This window comes from Mya arenaria, chromosome 13 (genome assembly GCF_026914265.1).
Source record: "Mya arenaria isolate MELC-2E11 chromosome 13, ASM2691426v1".
NCBI lineage: Eukaryota > Metazoa > Mollusca > Bivalvia > Myida > Myidae > Mya > Mya arenaria.
The window spans coordinates 11,500,946-11,516,699 of record NC_069134.1 but is presented as its reverse complement, the minus strand read 5'-3'; the positions used below and the strand labels follow the sequence as shown (position 1 = coordinate 11,516,699).

Sequence of the window (15,754 nt, the reverse complement as noted above, 5' to 3'; positions counted from 1 at the left end):
TTGAAATTATTCATGTTTTATATATATTATATAAGTGCAGTATTGTCAGAAGATCAAGGATAGTGATTGTTCACATGTGCCTGACTATATGCAAATTAAGTGAAAGAAATCTGTATTTTATTGGCCCATTAAAATGGGCCTTATTCCTCATTCACACTATAGGCAATGCAGGTGACTGACATCAAAATCAATACGAGTTCTTTGCTTGTCCTGACCAACCTTCTTGTTAAATTAGTTATAGATTGGAAACCAAATCATACATAAAACAATATAAATATCTTCCATGGCCGAGCGTGCAAGATAGGTTCATTCCGACCCGAGTGTAGGGTGTTTTGCAGAAACGAGGTTTACCGAGTTTCCGCAAAACACCCTGCGCAAGGGTCTGGATGAACCTATCTTACACGAGCGGCTATGGTAGATGCTTTTTCTCCCACCTCAGTTAAACAAAATTGAGTAAAAATGTATTTTTTTGCTGGAACTCTTTTGTGCTTAGTGAAAATAATTGCGTACGGATATGCGATAATTCGTGGTTGTCATGGATATTCGGGCAGTGATTCAGAGTATGTAAATGGTCTGATCGGTCTTTAAATAGTTTTAAGAAGAGTGAAGCATTATTTCTTGAAAGGTGCGTGAAAACTGTTGTCTGGTGACATTTGAAGCGAGAAATAATTAACTAGCGTTCTAAATATTGCCACAAGACAAGGTTTCCATGATGCGCTACAGACAACAGTCTTCAACAAGGGAGGTAATTACAATGTGGTGACTATTAAAAGAAGTTCCATACGGGCATTTTATCTTCGTCCGTAGGCAAGATAAGAATTTCTAGCATGGGAGAAGAGTTTATCTCGATATCCTACAAGGAAATGGATCTGATGTTGTGTCAACAAGGTTTTGATAAAATCTCTAAGTAATCTTCTCTGATCATAATTGTGATGTTGGTTCTATGGACAGAAATCCTACAAATTTAATGAAAAAATCATTGGTAAAAAAACGTGTTTTTAGCCTTAGCATGAAGCCCAGCATCCAGCCATCCATCAACAATTGCTTCATATGACATCTCCTAAACAACCTGGTCAATTTAGATAGCCTACTTCACTAGTACATTCCTTACATGGTGTTCATTCAAAATTGTTCAAGGAAATGAATTCCATGCCAAACTCTGGTTGCCATGGCAACAGAATAGAAAAAAATAAAAATCTTCTTGACAAAATCCATGAGGCCTAGATATTTGGTATGTTACATTGTCTAGTGGTACTCTACCAAGTTTATCAAATTATACCCCTGGAATTAAAACCGGTCCTGCCCCTGGGATCACAAGTTTCTTGCATACCTATGTAGGGAAATCTTTGAAAAGCTTCTTGTCGGAAACTGCTAGGCCCAGATCCTTGATATTTTGTATGTAATATAATACAGTGGTACTCCACCCAGTTTGTTCAAATTTCCCCAGAGATAAAACTGGCCACACCGGAGGATCATTAGTTTCCTAGACTTGTATAGGGAAATTTTTGAAAAGCTTCTTGTCTGAAACCCTAGGCCCAGATCCTTGATAGTTTGTATGTAGAATCAAACTGGTCCTCCACCAAGTTTGTTCCCCAGGGGAACTGGACAAATTGGCACTTACATGGCATGGCAGCAGTTGTGGAGATATGAGCCACAAACTGAGTTTCCTTCTCCGATCCGTGTATGACATGTCACCCTCTCCAACCAATTTGAAGCAATGTTACCAGAAGACCTTATCTGCTCACTCTGTGAGAACATAGGATCACTCCAACATATACTATCTTCTTGCCCAACAGCTTTGGCGCAAGGGCGATAAACATGGTGCCACAACCAGGTTTTAAGAGAAATGGAAACACCCTAGAAAACTTGAGGTGAAAAAAGAGACCCTTGAAACAGACAGGCCTCCAGTTTATCAGCTTTGTAAGACAAGGGGAAAAGAAGCCAACAACAACAACATGTAGGGGCATCCTACAACAAGAGGCCAAAAATGGCCTATGCTCTACTGGCATGGCTCTTGTGGTCATTTTCAATCCAGAGCATGTACGTTTGAGTAATAGGCAACAAATATATAGTTCACTTTTTGTGTTTGGGTTAGCTGAAAACGCTGCACGTTCAACATCTAAGGACAGGAAGTGTTGTAAGCAGATTAGTTGCATGAACTCTGTGGTGGGGGGGTTGGGGCAGTAATGACCCTAGGGACATAATTTGAACAAACCTACACAGGCAATTGTGACTTTACATGTAAACTTGGCTAAAAATAGACTTCACTCATGTAGACTTGGCTAAAAATAGACTTGGCTAAAAAAAACATTTTTTTATACTTTCAAGACCCATAATCCAGGTATGCATGGGCAGATCTGGGGGTTTCAAAAGGAACCGAGTTCTAAAGGATATCTAAATACTGTACAAGTTTCATCGAGATACAATTAAAACGGAAGACTGTATCATGTTCACAAGGATTTGTTTACAGACAAACTGATTTTTTTATACTTTCAAGGCCCATAATCTAGGCATGCATGGGCGGATCTAGCTGGTTTTCAAAAGGAACCAAGCTCTTATGGATATCTAAATACTGTACAAGTGTCATCGAGATACAATCAAAACTGAAGACTGTATCGTGTTCACAAGCTAGTGTTTACACAATAGCATTTTTTTTATACTATCAAGGGCCATAATCTAGGCATGCATGGGCGGATCTGGCTGGTTTTCGAAAGGAACCGAGCTCTAATGGATATCTAGATAATGTACAAGTCTCATCAAGATACAATCAAAACTGAAGGCTGTATAATGTTAACAAGGAATTGTTTACAGACGCACGGATGCATAGACGCACATACTATGTACACATTACCATCGCATAAGCTCTTCTGGCCTTTGGCCAGTAGAGCTAAAAATCTCAAAACAGATATGTTGGTAGACCTTGGGAAAAATAGATTTTTTTTCTGAGGAAGTGGCCCTTACTACCCTTCGGCCAGACATAGTTATTTGGTCAAGGTCTCCAAGGCTGGTTGTATGGGTGGAGCTAATAGTACCCTATGAAGAGGGAAGTGAGGAGGCATACAGGATGAAGAAGTGAAAATACCAAGACACAGTTAATACATGTAGAGGGGTTGGAAGATGTGGATCTTTCCAGTTGAAGTAGGATGTAGAGGCTTTCCATCACAGTCAGTGTGGAAAATGCCGTGGGCATCAAGGGATGAGTCAGAAAGACGTCGGTCTCCGCTCTTAGGAGAGCTGCAGAGAGACCATACAGTTGGCCCTGGCTACCACGCAGTAAACCAACTTGGAAGAAATATAGACGAGGTAGTGACTGATTACTGCCACTTGCCCCGCCATCTAGAGGGTGTAACAAGATAAGGGGCAATACACTCAGTAACAGATGGGCTCTGTATCCTCACAATATAAGATTTTTTTTTTCTGATACAGCTAGGCCTAGTCCCATGAAAATGTGTATGTAGCATCAAACAGTAGTCCTCCATAAAGTTTATTCAAATTATGTGCCTGGGGTCAAAACTGGCCCCGCCCTGGGTCACAAGTTTCCTATAGACATATCATACTTGCTATATTTCTGAGAGGTTTCCCAGGGGATTTTGGTCTGAATTTCAGGGGATTTTGATATTACACCAGGGGATTTTTACGCAACAAATATTTGCGCAATATCTGCATTTATAATATAAGAATAAATACAGAAATACACTCAAATTACATTAATTTTTGGATTCAGTCATCATGGTCCTTCATGGAATTTCACACTCATAATATTATTGATGCTTTCCACTGTCAACCTTAAGCAAGTTTTGAAAAACATTTTTTTTTTTTTTATTCCAGGGGATATGGATCCCCTGGCGTGGGGACCAGGGGATGGGTCGAAATTCTGGGGGATTTTCCCCCCCGCCGGGGGATATGGCATGTATGACATATATAAGAAAAGCTTTGAATATCTTCCTTACTGAAACCGCTTGGCCCAGACCCATGAAATTTTGTCTGTAGCATCATACAGTATTCCTCCAACAAGTTTGTTCAACAGTCCTCTACCAAGTCTGTTCTAATTATGCCCCTAGGGACAAAGCTGGCACCACCCCTTTTGACCGACTTTCTTATTTTTGAAACTTCAGCAATGCAATTTGGACCGTTTGTACAGTTTTGAAAACAAATATCAATATTGTGCTTCGATGACCTTGACTGTTATCTTTTAACCTACTTTCTTATTTTGAAGCTCCAGCAATGAAATTTTGAACAGGTGTGAAGTTTTGCAAAAAAAATATTGTCCTAAGAAGAGCTATACTGTAACCTTTTGACCTATCGGTACTTTCTTATTTTTGAAGCTACAACATTGAAATTCAGACCATGTTTACAGTTTGAAAACAAATATCAATGTTATGCTATGATGTCCTTAATCACTAGAGCATTTGACAATACTCGATCATAGTTTAATCCCTAATTTCATTGCTACAAACTAATAAACTGAAACTTTCACTTAGGTGAGCAATTTAGGGAATAGGGTGCTCTTGGAATATATTATATGGTATTCTTTAAAAAAAAAATTGAATTAAAGATTATTTCAGAATTAAAATTTGAAGGATTTATTATGATTAGTTAACTCATGTTTCTATAGCAACATCTTCATCACTTAATTTTGACACAAATATTTTTGTCCATTTTAAATTTTTTTGTCCATTTTAAATTTTTTAAAAATATTAAAATGAATCATCCAACCTTTTTACGTTAATGATTTAGATGTGTGTTATGTTAGAATAAAAAACTAAAATTTAATGTTGGTTAGACATCTTACAGGATATTTATGCATGCAATTTAAATAAAAAAAATTGCAGTCAGGTCATTTGAACATACTCATGTCATGAGCAGAGAAACAATATGTTAATGTACGAATAAAAACATTCATTTATCATATTTCCCAATTAAACGCATGAACAATAACCTTGAAATAGAGAACAAATTTAGGCCGCTAGTCCGCCAACTTCACGCCGCTAGGCCGCTAACGTCATGCGGCTAGTCTGCTAACTTTGCGTTCATTTAGCTGCCGGTCTTTGCAGCCATCGATGAATTGCAACCTTCAACTTTGCTGGGCATTCAAGATCATTACAAAACAAAATAAATATAATTATGATTGGCGCATCCTTTATTTTTTTTATAGATGGCCACATTTTTGAAGTACATGTACTTCAATGGATTATCCTGGTCTCTAAAATACCTGGTATTGTCTGGAAACGAGGATGTCCCTTATTTGTTCCAAATATCTGATATATTTGATCTTTTCTACTTGTCATGTACTTTTATCACTCACACTCATTCAATTCGTATTCACAACCAATCCTCGTGGGCGGTTCAAGTGGCCTAGCCGAGCACTCACAAATGTCCCACTCACACAAAACACTTGACTCTCACTCACACCTGTGAATACGGATGTACCTTTCACTCGACAATATCTCCACCGTTATGTGATTACAGAGGATTAACTCATTGAGTGTGAGTGAGAGTGATTGTTCTGAATTCGGCCCAATGAATAGATTATGCCAGAAAGCACCATTTCAGACAAAAAATCGCCATTTTTATCTTGATGGTGGACCCCCAAACAACACTATCAATGCAATGTTCGGTTTGGGGCAAGGGGGCACACATCCTAAGTTGCACCCCCAAGTTGCACCCCCTCTAACCCCAACTCCTGGATCTGCCTCTCAATATGTACATTATGTTTTTAATTCAAATTAGTTTGAACTTTCCATTCTTAATGGCATTCTCCCTGTTGTCGTATTCAATAAGCAGATTTGATTGAACATAAATTTAAGATTAGAAACTAAGTGTTTTGATTGGTCTGTATATTTAGCTGACCAATAGGCTGAATTGAATCACTGATGCATATAAGGATAAGGATAATGTTGAATACTGGCCGTGGACAAATGAATACAAGAAACAACTTAACATTCTTTAAACCTCTGTATTCTTGGTTAACACTTGGTGCTGTATAAATTATTTGAAGTAAATAGAAAACTTTATACAATCAAACAAATATAAGAAAACATTTGACAAAAATAAACAACAAAACTTTAACACTTAATGATGTGAAAGACAAAATGTACACAAATTTGGACAAACATGAATATATGAAATAAATTCAAAATAACTTATTGCAACAATTATGATTTCAGGTAAGTTAATGAACCACAAACATGCTAATTGAAAGATTGAAACCATCTAACATTGCTGGCATAGAGAGATATCACACATTGGTATGACAGACATGAATAGATATGGACATTGCCCTCTGGTTGTGGTTGCCTTCCTGTTGTGTTTTTTTCCCCATTTCATCCTGTACTGGGGCCGTATTCATACGGCATCTAAAGTCACATTTCCTAACTTAAGTCAATTTCTTAAAAATCCATAGTCAAATTAAAAGAAATGCATAAGTGTTTTTAACATTTAAGTATGTTTTTTTTCAATAACGTCAATGTAAATAATGTATTTTGGAATTTCTTTATCTTTTATTTCATATGACTTAAGAATTTTTATGAATACTGCCCCTGGTCTTTGCACCGGTAAATGAATCAACGATCTTGTACAATATAAGGAATGGTAACATACTGTTTGCGAACGTTGATCACGATGTAAAACTCATCAAATATTATAGCCGGAATGATGAACATACAACCCATCTTTTATGAGAACATTTCCATTTTTTTTCTAATAATTTCCATGTTACAGCCATCAAAACATTGTTTCCCAATAATGTTGATAACAACAATATTTTACTTATTTGCTTTTAAGAAATGGACTATATACAAAATTAACCTTTTTGTTATTACTTGTGTACTAAGTAGTGCCAATGATCTTGAAAAATCTGATCCGACTGCCTTGCACCCATACTAAGATGAAAAAGAGTGTGATTTCACTTATAAGGCAGGCTTAACCCCATACAAAGTTAAGTATCTTTCATATTCATATGAATCAACAATTATTATCAACATAGTTGGAAACAGACACTTCGAGCAAACTTTTGAATCAAGATGCAAGGTGGTTGTTATGTACTTCGAGCAGGATGAAAGATGAGCATCACACTATTAAGAATAGCATTCTCGCACCATGGCGGATATAACTGTAATACTTGTCAAAATCATTCATAAAATGATAAATTTAATTCTGTGCAGTTTATCAATTTACATGATGCTGAAATAGAACTAAAACCAACCCCTTAATTACTGATTTGATCCAACTTAAGCGTCAGGTCAATTACAAGTTTACTCAAAAAATGTCTCTTGGAAAATTAATAACTTAACAGCATTCCAGTAAAATTGATTGCATAAATGTGTTACTGTGAAATCATTTATATTCTTGGGCTTGAAATTGCGTGGTTTTTCGAAAAAGGAAAATTTCGTGGGTACTTAAATTCGTGGATTTTCATTTTTCGAAAAAAAAAATCAAAACTGCAATCCTAAATCGTCTACAAATTCACCAAGTGCAAATCTTGTGCTATGTATCATATACGTTATGCAGTTTATGACACACTACAATGGGACAATATGTCAATTGTCGCAGATACCCATGTCAATTATCGCTTGATTGGTAATTTAAGGGTCATAAATAAAGATGCACCACATCAAGGATATAAAATAGTGAAGCCATTTAATGTCAATTAGGATTTTTGCAAACTGTAAAAACACACAAAGAGTGTTTAATTATATATCGATTAAATAGTTGATCAAAGAAACAAAATCAAGTGGTGACGCATGAGGTTAATAATTAGCATGTTCATTAAAGTCCCACCAATATTTATGATTTCACAGTATTGTACCCATTTTTATAACACACCAAAAAGCTATCTGAAAATCTTAAATGTCATGAACCACAGACAAAATTGCCAAAAAATGACCAGGACAAGTAAAATACAGAAAATATTTCATATCTAATGGGATTTGTTAATCCATAGCGGACTAAAGAATATAATTCATAGTTAATGAAAGTAGATTATCCATAGCTAATGAAAGAAGATATTCTACAGATAACGGACATAGATAATCAATAGATAATGAAAGAAGATAATCCATAGGTAATGAAAGATAATCCAAAGCTGATGAAAGTAGATTATTTATAGTTAATGAAAGTAGATCATCCATAGATAATGAAAGATAATCCATAGCTGATGAAAGAGATAATCTATAGATAACGAAAGTAGGTCATCCATAGAAAATGTCAGTAGATAATCCATAGCTGATGAAAGTAGATAATCCATAGATAACAAAAGTAAATAATCCATAGATAATGAAAGAAGATACTCCATAGTCGATGAAAGTAGAATTTCCATAGATAATAAAAGTAGACACTCTATAGCTGATGAAAGTAGAGTATGACAAATAAATGCTATCTGCGTATATAGGTAGAAAGGAAACAAGACAAACACTACAGGTAAAGTTAATATAAACAATGGATATAAAAATACGGATAAACATTAGGTGGGAATGCAAATGAAATCCAACAAAAATACTATGCACACACTTTTATCAGAGATAACTGGATTCAAAACTTTCTGATTGTGTGGAAGTCGAAGCCTGCTGGCAAAGTTCGTTCATTTCTTGAGCATTTTGTCGAAACAGTGGCCGTCGCTTGTTGCTTTCTCTTCGTGGAAAGGTCTGGCTTTTGGAGTTTTCGTTGTATTGTGAACACCTTTCATCTTCCCAAGTATGAATGTGGCCAGGAGCTTTAGGTGCAGAGACATTCACAGTTGGTCTCGACTGTTTACCCACATTTTTGTTGATGTGTCCATTTTCTTTCACATGAAGACCTGAGGATTTTCTGTGACCATTGTCAAGATTTTCGCTTCTAGGGGGCAGACTGTATGCCTCAAATCCAGGGCAATACAGTCTGTCATTTGAGTCAAGGGAATCTACTTCATTCTCATCCATAAAAGCTGTCATAAGATTCTGATTTTTGAGCTGATTGGTTCCGCCATGTTTCTCATTTTCATCTAGAGGCTTGCCACTAAGCACATTCTCAAAACCAGTCAAGAGTTCGTACCCATGCTGGATCTCACCTTCTATCACAGTTGGGGTTGTCACGAGGAACTTGGGAGAGTCATCCTGCATCAGGTGAACTACGAGCGACATGTATGTGTAACAGTAGATGTACTCAGCCTGAAGAAGAAGCCAAAATATACTTGAAACCAAGTGCCCACATTCTGCTAGAAACATTAAAAAGTAAATCAGGACAGGTAAGCTGGCTTACAACATGCGCTTGAAAATTGAAACTCTGTGGCCATATCTAGTCTTCACCAAAACATACTGTACAACCAATAAACTTAAGGACAACCAATTTGTTTTTCAAAGGTTTTTTAAGTGTTTATGTTCACACGTTCTTTAACTTTCAAGATGAATACTTCTTAATAATCAATCAGTCTTTATGTTCTAGAAAGCAAAACAATGTGTGAAAATATAAAGTGCACTAACAATCACTTATATCATATCAAGTATTATTAAGTGGCCACCTTTGGGAAAAGGTAAAAGTGGCTGCTTACTACAGGTGGCCACTTAGTCCAGGTAGGACTTTTCGGGGGGGGGGGGATAGGGAGTGGCCCTTAAAAGCAGGTGTCCCTTTAAAGCAGGTGACCGTTCAACCAGGTTTGATTTCACATGTTATGCATGTAGATATTGTAGACCATGCTTAATCCTTAAAACAATGCTGAGCAAATGCAAGCATGAAAACATTCATGAATGAAGATATGTTCTAATACTGTACCAGCGTGTTGATAAGCTGTGATCTGTTTTTCTTGACGATCCTGGCGGCATTGAAGATGTCCACCTCTCCCTCACAGTGAAGCTGGTCACAGCAGAACGCCAGCGTACCATACAACCCACATTTACTGTAACCATCTCTGAAATACGTAGAATGGAAGTATTCAATGATTGAAGCATTAACGTCTTGTTGATACTTATTTATTTTAGCTGGATTGTGAAGACAGCATGAAGCAGATATGAATTACTCTGGAGTTCGTTTCCTAGGTAGAAATCAGTACAAGTGTCCATTTTAAGAGGCCATGAGATCTTGCCCCTGGTGGGGCTTTAACCCACAACCTCTGGGATGAGAGGTGGATACTGAGCCACTTATTACCCTAAGTATTAATGTTTTAAAAGTTAATTCTACTTGGGTAAAATAAATGTGCATCTTTCTAATCTGATACCTTCGATGATGAAATTGCATAAGCAGGAGAATGTCAGCTATTTGGTGAGACATAATTCTATTTTCATGAGAGAGTATTTCTAATGGAAAATATAACACAGAGTGTAATCATTGACAGGTCTCGTTGTTTTATAAGTTTTCCACAAAATTAAAATTCCTCTGTCTGTGGATATTTCTCTGTGACGATATAATTTACATTATAATTAGTTTTCTTTAACATATGACTCGATAGAAGACTCCTGACATACACGCTAGCTGTCCTTGCAATACTCCAAGCTGATTTAAAGTTTTTACTATAATGCGTACATGGAATGCCAAAACAGCAGAACTAAAGAAAACATATATGACGGCTAATACGGTCTTATAGCTTTCAAAGCACTTATTTGTCACTCAATTGGACATAGGCAGACATATATGAGCTCTTACTTTTAACACTGGGCTTGTAGGAATCTAGCTGACTGAAACCCATTTCATCTCCTGCAAACTCCTTAATGTGCCGAACACAGAGATGCAGTTGATGAAACCATAAACAACCTTCACCTTCTCCTCATCGAAGGTAAGTCACGGTTAATTATTCAATCATTCCTTAGTAATAGCTACATTTATCGCTTACTTGGACATGACGCAGACAGTGCTGAGTGGGTTGTTTTTCTGTTGCCATTCATCCACGCAGCCCATCATGTACAGAAAAGAGCGGGTGGATGTAGGCACGAGGTCACGTGTGTGCCAGCTTGTGTAGTGAAACATCTTTACAACCAAGGAGTCCCTGCTCTTTGTGAGCAAGTCAATAAACGGCAGAGCAGTCGCCATCTGTAATTAAATGATATGGGTTGGATTCTTTCTTATTTTTTAAACATTTCAAGTTTTTTTTTTATAAGATATTATGTTTAAGAAACACAGTTTGGCCTTTATTCCCCACTTTCTGTAGCATGTTTTTAGCATTTTCCTAGCATAACTAGCAATATATCATATAAATGTACTTCTATCAGTTCTAAAGCAATATTTTAAGCATTTTTAGGTGGGAAAGAGTTGAACTTGAGAATTATCAGGATAAATGTTTCTTTCTCTCAACATTATTTACATATAGAGATTAATTAGTTTGTTAGTTTCAAGAAACAAGTAACTCCACTGCAACCAGCTTTTTGAAAGTTTTTTAAGCATAATGTAGAGAAAGAAATTGAGAACTATAATGAAGAAAATAACACAGTCATTATCTCACTCAATAAAACCGCAACAATAGAGTACACTGTATCTCCAACATAATATTGTCATTTCTTGCGTTATACAATTCACAAGACAAATAAATATAAATATGAATATGAACATGTTTTACATTAAAAAAACAAAATGGATCTAAAAATGTTACGTGAGTTAAAATGTGGAATTAAATAAATTCAAAATAAATGAAATCCTTGTGTGGAAGTGCTCATTCACGATGCAATAACACATGCAAACTCCTCCATACCTCATGCCTTCTGGGTAATAGCATTATAATTATTTTGATAAATGAAGGTACATATGATCTACATAAAAAAGTTTGAAACCTTCCATCACTGGCTTTCTATATTTTATAAGCACCACTTACAAAATTTACATATTTTATTTGAACAAAAACTATCACATGAACATGACGCGTATCCCCGAATTAGGCCATTTGGAAAGATTATAGCCATTTAGTTTGTTCTGAAGTTTATAAAAGTATAGACATCTGTTTTAATAGTTATAAAGTTATGCATATTCTATAACATACTCCACTTATGTTGATAAGAAGTTTTGAACATTTGAAATGTTTTTTATAGCTGAGGAAAAATCCTGATTCAGAATTGAAACCAAACATATATGATCCACCCAAGGACACACAGTTCAACTACTATGTGCGCCATGTTGGAGACATAATTAGATTAGAATTCTATTAAATGTTTAACAATAACAAAAGTGAAAGACAAGAATCCCATGCTTTACTTGATCTTCAGTTTGCTACACGTATATCAACATTTTACATATGAGCCAATCCCATATGAGACCTATATTAATAATCACCAACTTTGTGACTTTCTGAAAAAGGATTGTCAAATAACAATTAAAATGGTTTATTTTGATAAATGAATGTAAGGATTGAAAATAACCATGCTCTAGGCAAAATATCCACATCTGAAAATGAACAATCATTCTAGAAAATCTTAAGAAAAAAATATTTCTCAGCCACTTTCAGAAGACTAGCGGAAAACATTGTTCTATTCTAGTATAAACCGATCCCCTTTGAGGCAAGCTGTAAGGTAATAAGCGAAATTTCTTGAATATGCAAGAGATGCTTCCATATAAGGTCTTTGTAAAAAAGAAGCATTTTTTTAAATCTTAAACCATTGAGATCTTAAGCTTAAACAGCTTGCTGTCAAAGGTGACATGATATAATGTCTATTCCACAAAATATCAACAGAACAGTAGTACTGAGCAGTTTTTTCAACACATGCCTAGTAAAAGAAGTGCCTGCACGATACAACATTGGCCACGCGATGGCGTAAACATTGGTTACCGAAACTTGGCCGGTATCTAAATCCAGAAATAGGTCATTATATCTGGTATTGGGCAGCTGAAACAAACATAGACTTAAAAGTAACTGTCCCACAAAGTTAAAACATTTAAAACTTATTTTTCATGTTCCAACAACAAAATTCTCGCTTTATAATCTACACAAGGTCCAATACTATGGTTAATACATTCAAGAGGTTGTTACCCTGAATGGTTTCTAAACTTAAGTTTGTGAATAAATGCAGCAGAGACTTTTTAATAAAAGTTTTTGTCAATCAACTCATTTCGTTTCTTCAAAACAAACTACATCATTGAGTTGTAGAAACAAGATGCTGATTAAAGTTTTGTTTATTTTCTCTAAAGAATAAACGATGAGAGGATTTAAAGCAAAACACAAATATTCACATCTAAAATAGAAGTTTTATTCTTTGATATCAAAGTCTGAACGGAGATGAAAAGCACACTATTCAGAATTTTCAGTCAATCTCAACTTAAGCATTACATGTATTTCTCGGTCAGAAATATGAACCTTGCAGCAACTGTATCAAATGTTATTCCTTGCTAATAAATGCTACATATTGCAACAGGAAAACGTCACGCAGATGCCAATATCATCGGTCCATTTTTTCTAGTCAAATTAAAACCAGAGAAATGGGCCTTGCTACACGCATGCATGTTGTATCTGGCAACATGTCTCGTAATTGGATGGTTCTTGAGTTATGGTTGAAGGTTGAAGGTTTTGCACACCAATGTCACTGATACCAAGGCTTTTACAATACCTCAACTATTTGCCCTAATAATATGATTATAAAGCAGAGCTCCTGACATTGTTATTTTATATTAGGTAAAGATAAATTGAAGTTCTTGAATAAAATACAGCATTTCAAGCAGCCACCACCCTGACCTCTATTAATCTCAATAGACAATTCCATTTCCTGAAAATTCAATCACTGTGTTTCAATTCATGTAACTGTTTCTGTTTCTAGTTTTTCTTGCAATTTATAATGGACAATTGTTCAGAACTTTGCTAAAGTTAATAACGTTGTATACACCATTGTTGTTCATTTTTAAATCGTTACTGCTCTGGAAGTTTAATGGATACACTTGTGGTCCGCTGTACATGTAACAATTTATGAGACAACTGTCTCAGCTGTACTTATTTATAATTAATAATGTGCGCACAACTTCAAATATTTCACATTTAAAGTTAACAATAATGTCATTAATCACAAAGTTAACTTTAATGATGTTTTGAACAATCAACTCATTGTCAACCACCACTGTTTGTTTATGACCTTCTACTCATGATATTGATTAAATTTTTACTTTGATCTACTCATGATATTGATTAAATTTTTACTTTGATTTCATGAACTGCAGGACCCAGTTTCTCAAAACTTTTTAAGTCCCTTATTACATGATTAAGTTAAGCTCACTATTTTTGTTTTTCAATAATGTGCGTAAAATTTTCTTCGTCAAGAGTTTTTATACTTCAGATATGAATTATCTTTATGAAAATCGCAATAATCCATTTTTCATTTAGCAAAATTCAATTTCAGTAAGTAATTTGGCTAATCGAAATAAGCTACTTAAGCCTGTTAAGCTTAAGACGTTTCAAGAAATTGGGGCCATTTGTGTAATGGCGGTCGGGAGAGTATTAAAGAGGAGTTAATTATGTAAATTTAATATCATGGAATTGTCTATTAAAAGTTAAACTAAACGGCATAACTTTACAGTTCGTTCATTAGAAGTGCAATGCATATGAATATTTTTTAATTAGTATATTATTCTAGTACTCAACTAGCTGCTTTTAATACCTGTTTGAATTCAAATAATTGCTGAAAAGAGAAGGCATCATTTCAATGACAACAAGTTTTATTTGAAGATGTGCATAAAGATGATATAATTGTTTAATTATTTCAAGCAAAAAAGGAAAGAAAACATTCTTATTTGCAATATGAGTATATCAAACAGCTGATACACTGTCATCAAAAAGCCATAATAGTTATGTGTGTGAGCTGATTCTACAGACCTGCTGTCCGTAAACAAGTGCAAACATGGCATTACTATTGGTGACAACTTTACTAACAAACCACACAATTTAAGAAATTTACCAGTGGTATGTACTTGTCCAAATATTACAACTAGAAGCACCGCAATGCGACGAAAACAGGTTTTTGTTATGGGCAATCAGAAATTATAGCCAATTAATTTGTTGTATGAGCAAGTTCAATCTGCAGCTTCATATAAGCTATATTCACACTAAGATTCATCACTATCCATCAATTCTAACTAAGTTGTTGGGCAGAAAAACATTATTATTATTTTTAGGAACAGTGATCTTGACCCCACCTCCCAAGCTAGCTCTTCACATAAGCTACCTTTGCTCTAAGTTTCATCAATATCTATCAATGCTAACTAAAGTTATTGGGAAGAAACCATTTTTCTATTTTTAGCAACAGTGACTTTGACCCCACCCCCCTCAAAAGAAATTCCAAGCTTGCTCTTCACATAAGCTACTAGTATCTACACACAAAATTTCGTCAATATCTATCAATCCTAACTAAAGCTATTGGGCAGAAAACATTTTTCTAATTTTAGTAACTGTGACCTTGACCTTAGCCCCATCCCCCTCAATCCCAAGCTAGCTCTTCACATAACCTACCTACACAACAAGTTTCATCAATATCTGTCAATGCTAACTAAAGTTATTGGGCAGAAACCATTTTTCTATTTTTAGTAACAGTGACCTTGACCTTAGCCCAACCCCCCTCAAAAGCAACCCCAAGCTAGCTCTTCCCATAAGCTACCTACACACCAAGTTTCATCAATATCTATCAATGCTAACTAAAGTTATTGAACAGGAACCAATGTTTGAAGCCTGCCCGCCCGCCTGTCCGCCCGCCCGCCCGCCCAACGACAACCTCATTCTAATAACCCGGTTTTCATTGAAAACCTGGTTAAAAACTGTAGCTATCACAAATGTGATGAATTCTTCTGGATCACAGCCACATTGACACAGGAACAGCATTTTTCAGAC

General features: G+C 35.6%; 1 protein-coding gene across 6 annotated transcripts in view; it reads right to left on the bottom strand.

Moving 5' to 3' along the window:
• Positions 1 to 5,941: 5,941 nt before the first annotated feature.
• Positions 5,942 to 15,754, bottom strand: part of LOC128214670 (receptor-type tyrosine-protein phosphatase epsilon-like) — an 85,632-nt gene continuing 75,819 nt past the window's right edge. For 4 of the 6 annotated variants that reach the window (XM_052921260.1, XM_052921258.1, XM_052921261.1 and 1 more), the window contains 4 exons: positions 12,719 to 12,775; positions 10,799 to 10,995; positions 9,745 to 9,880; positions 5,942 to 9,143 (listed from right to left, as the gene is read on the bottom strand). In XM_052921260.1, the coding sequence (XP_052777220.1) occupies positions 8,514 to 9,143; positions 9,745 to 9,880; positions 10,799 to 10,995; positions 12,719 to 12,775 (1,020 nt within the window). In that variant the 3' untranslated portion in view covers positions 5,942 to 8,513. Of the gene's footprint in view, positions 9,144 to 9,744; positions 9,881 to 10,798; positions 10,996 to 12,718; positions 12,776 to 14,531; positions 14,553 to 15,754 lie in introns of all 6 variants that reach the window. The other 2 variants (XM_052921262.1, XM_052921263.1) reach the window with 2 other exon arrangements.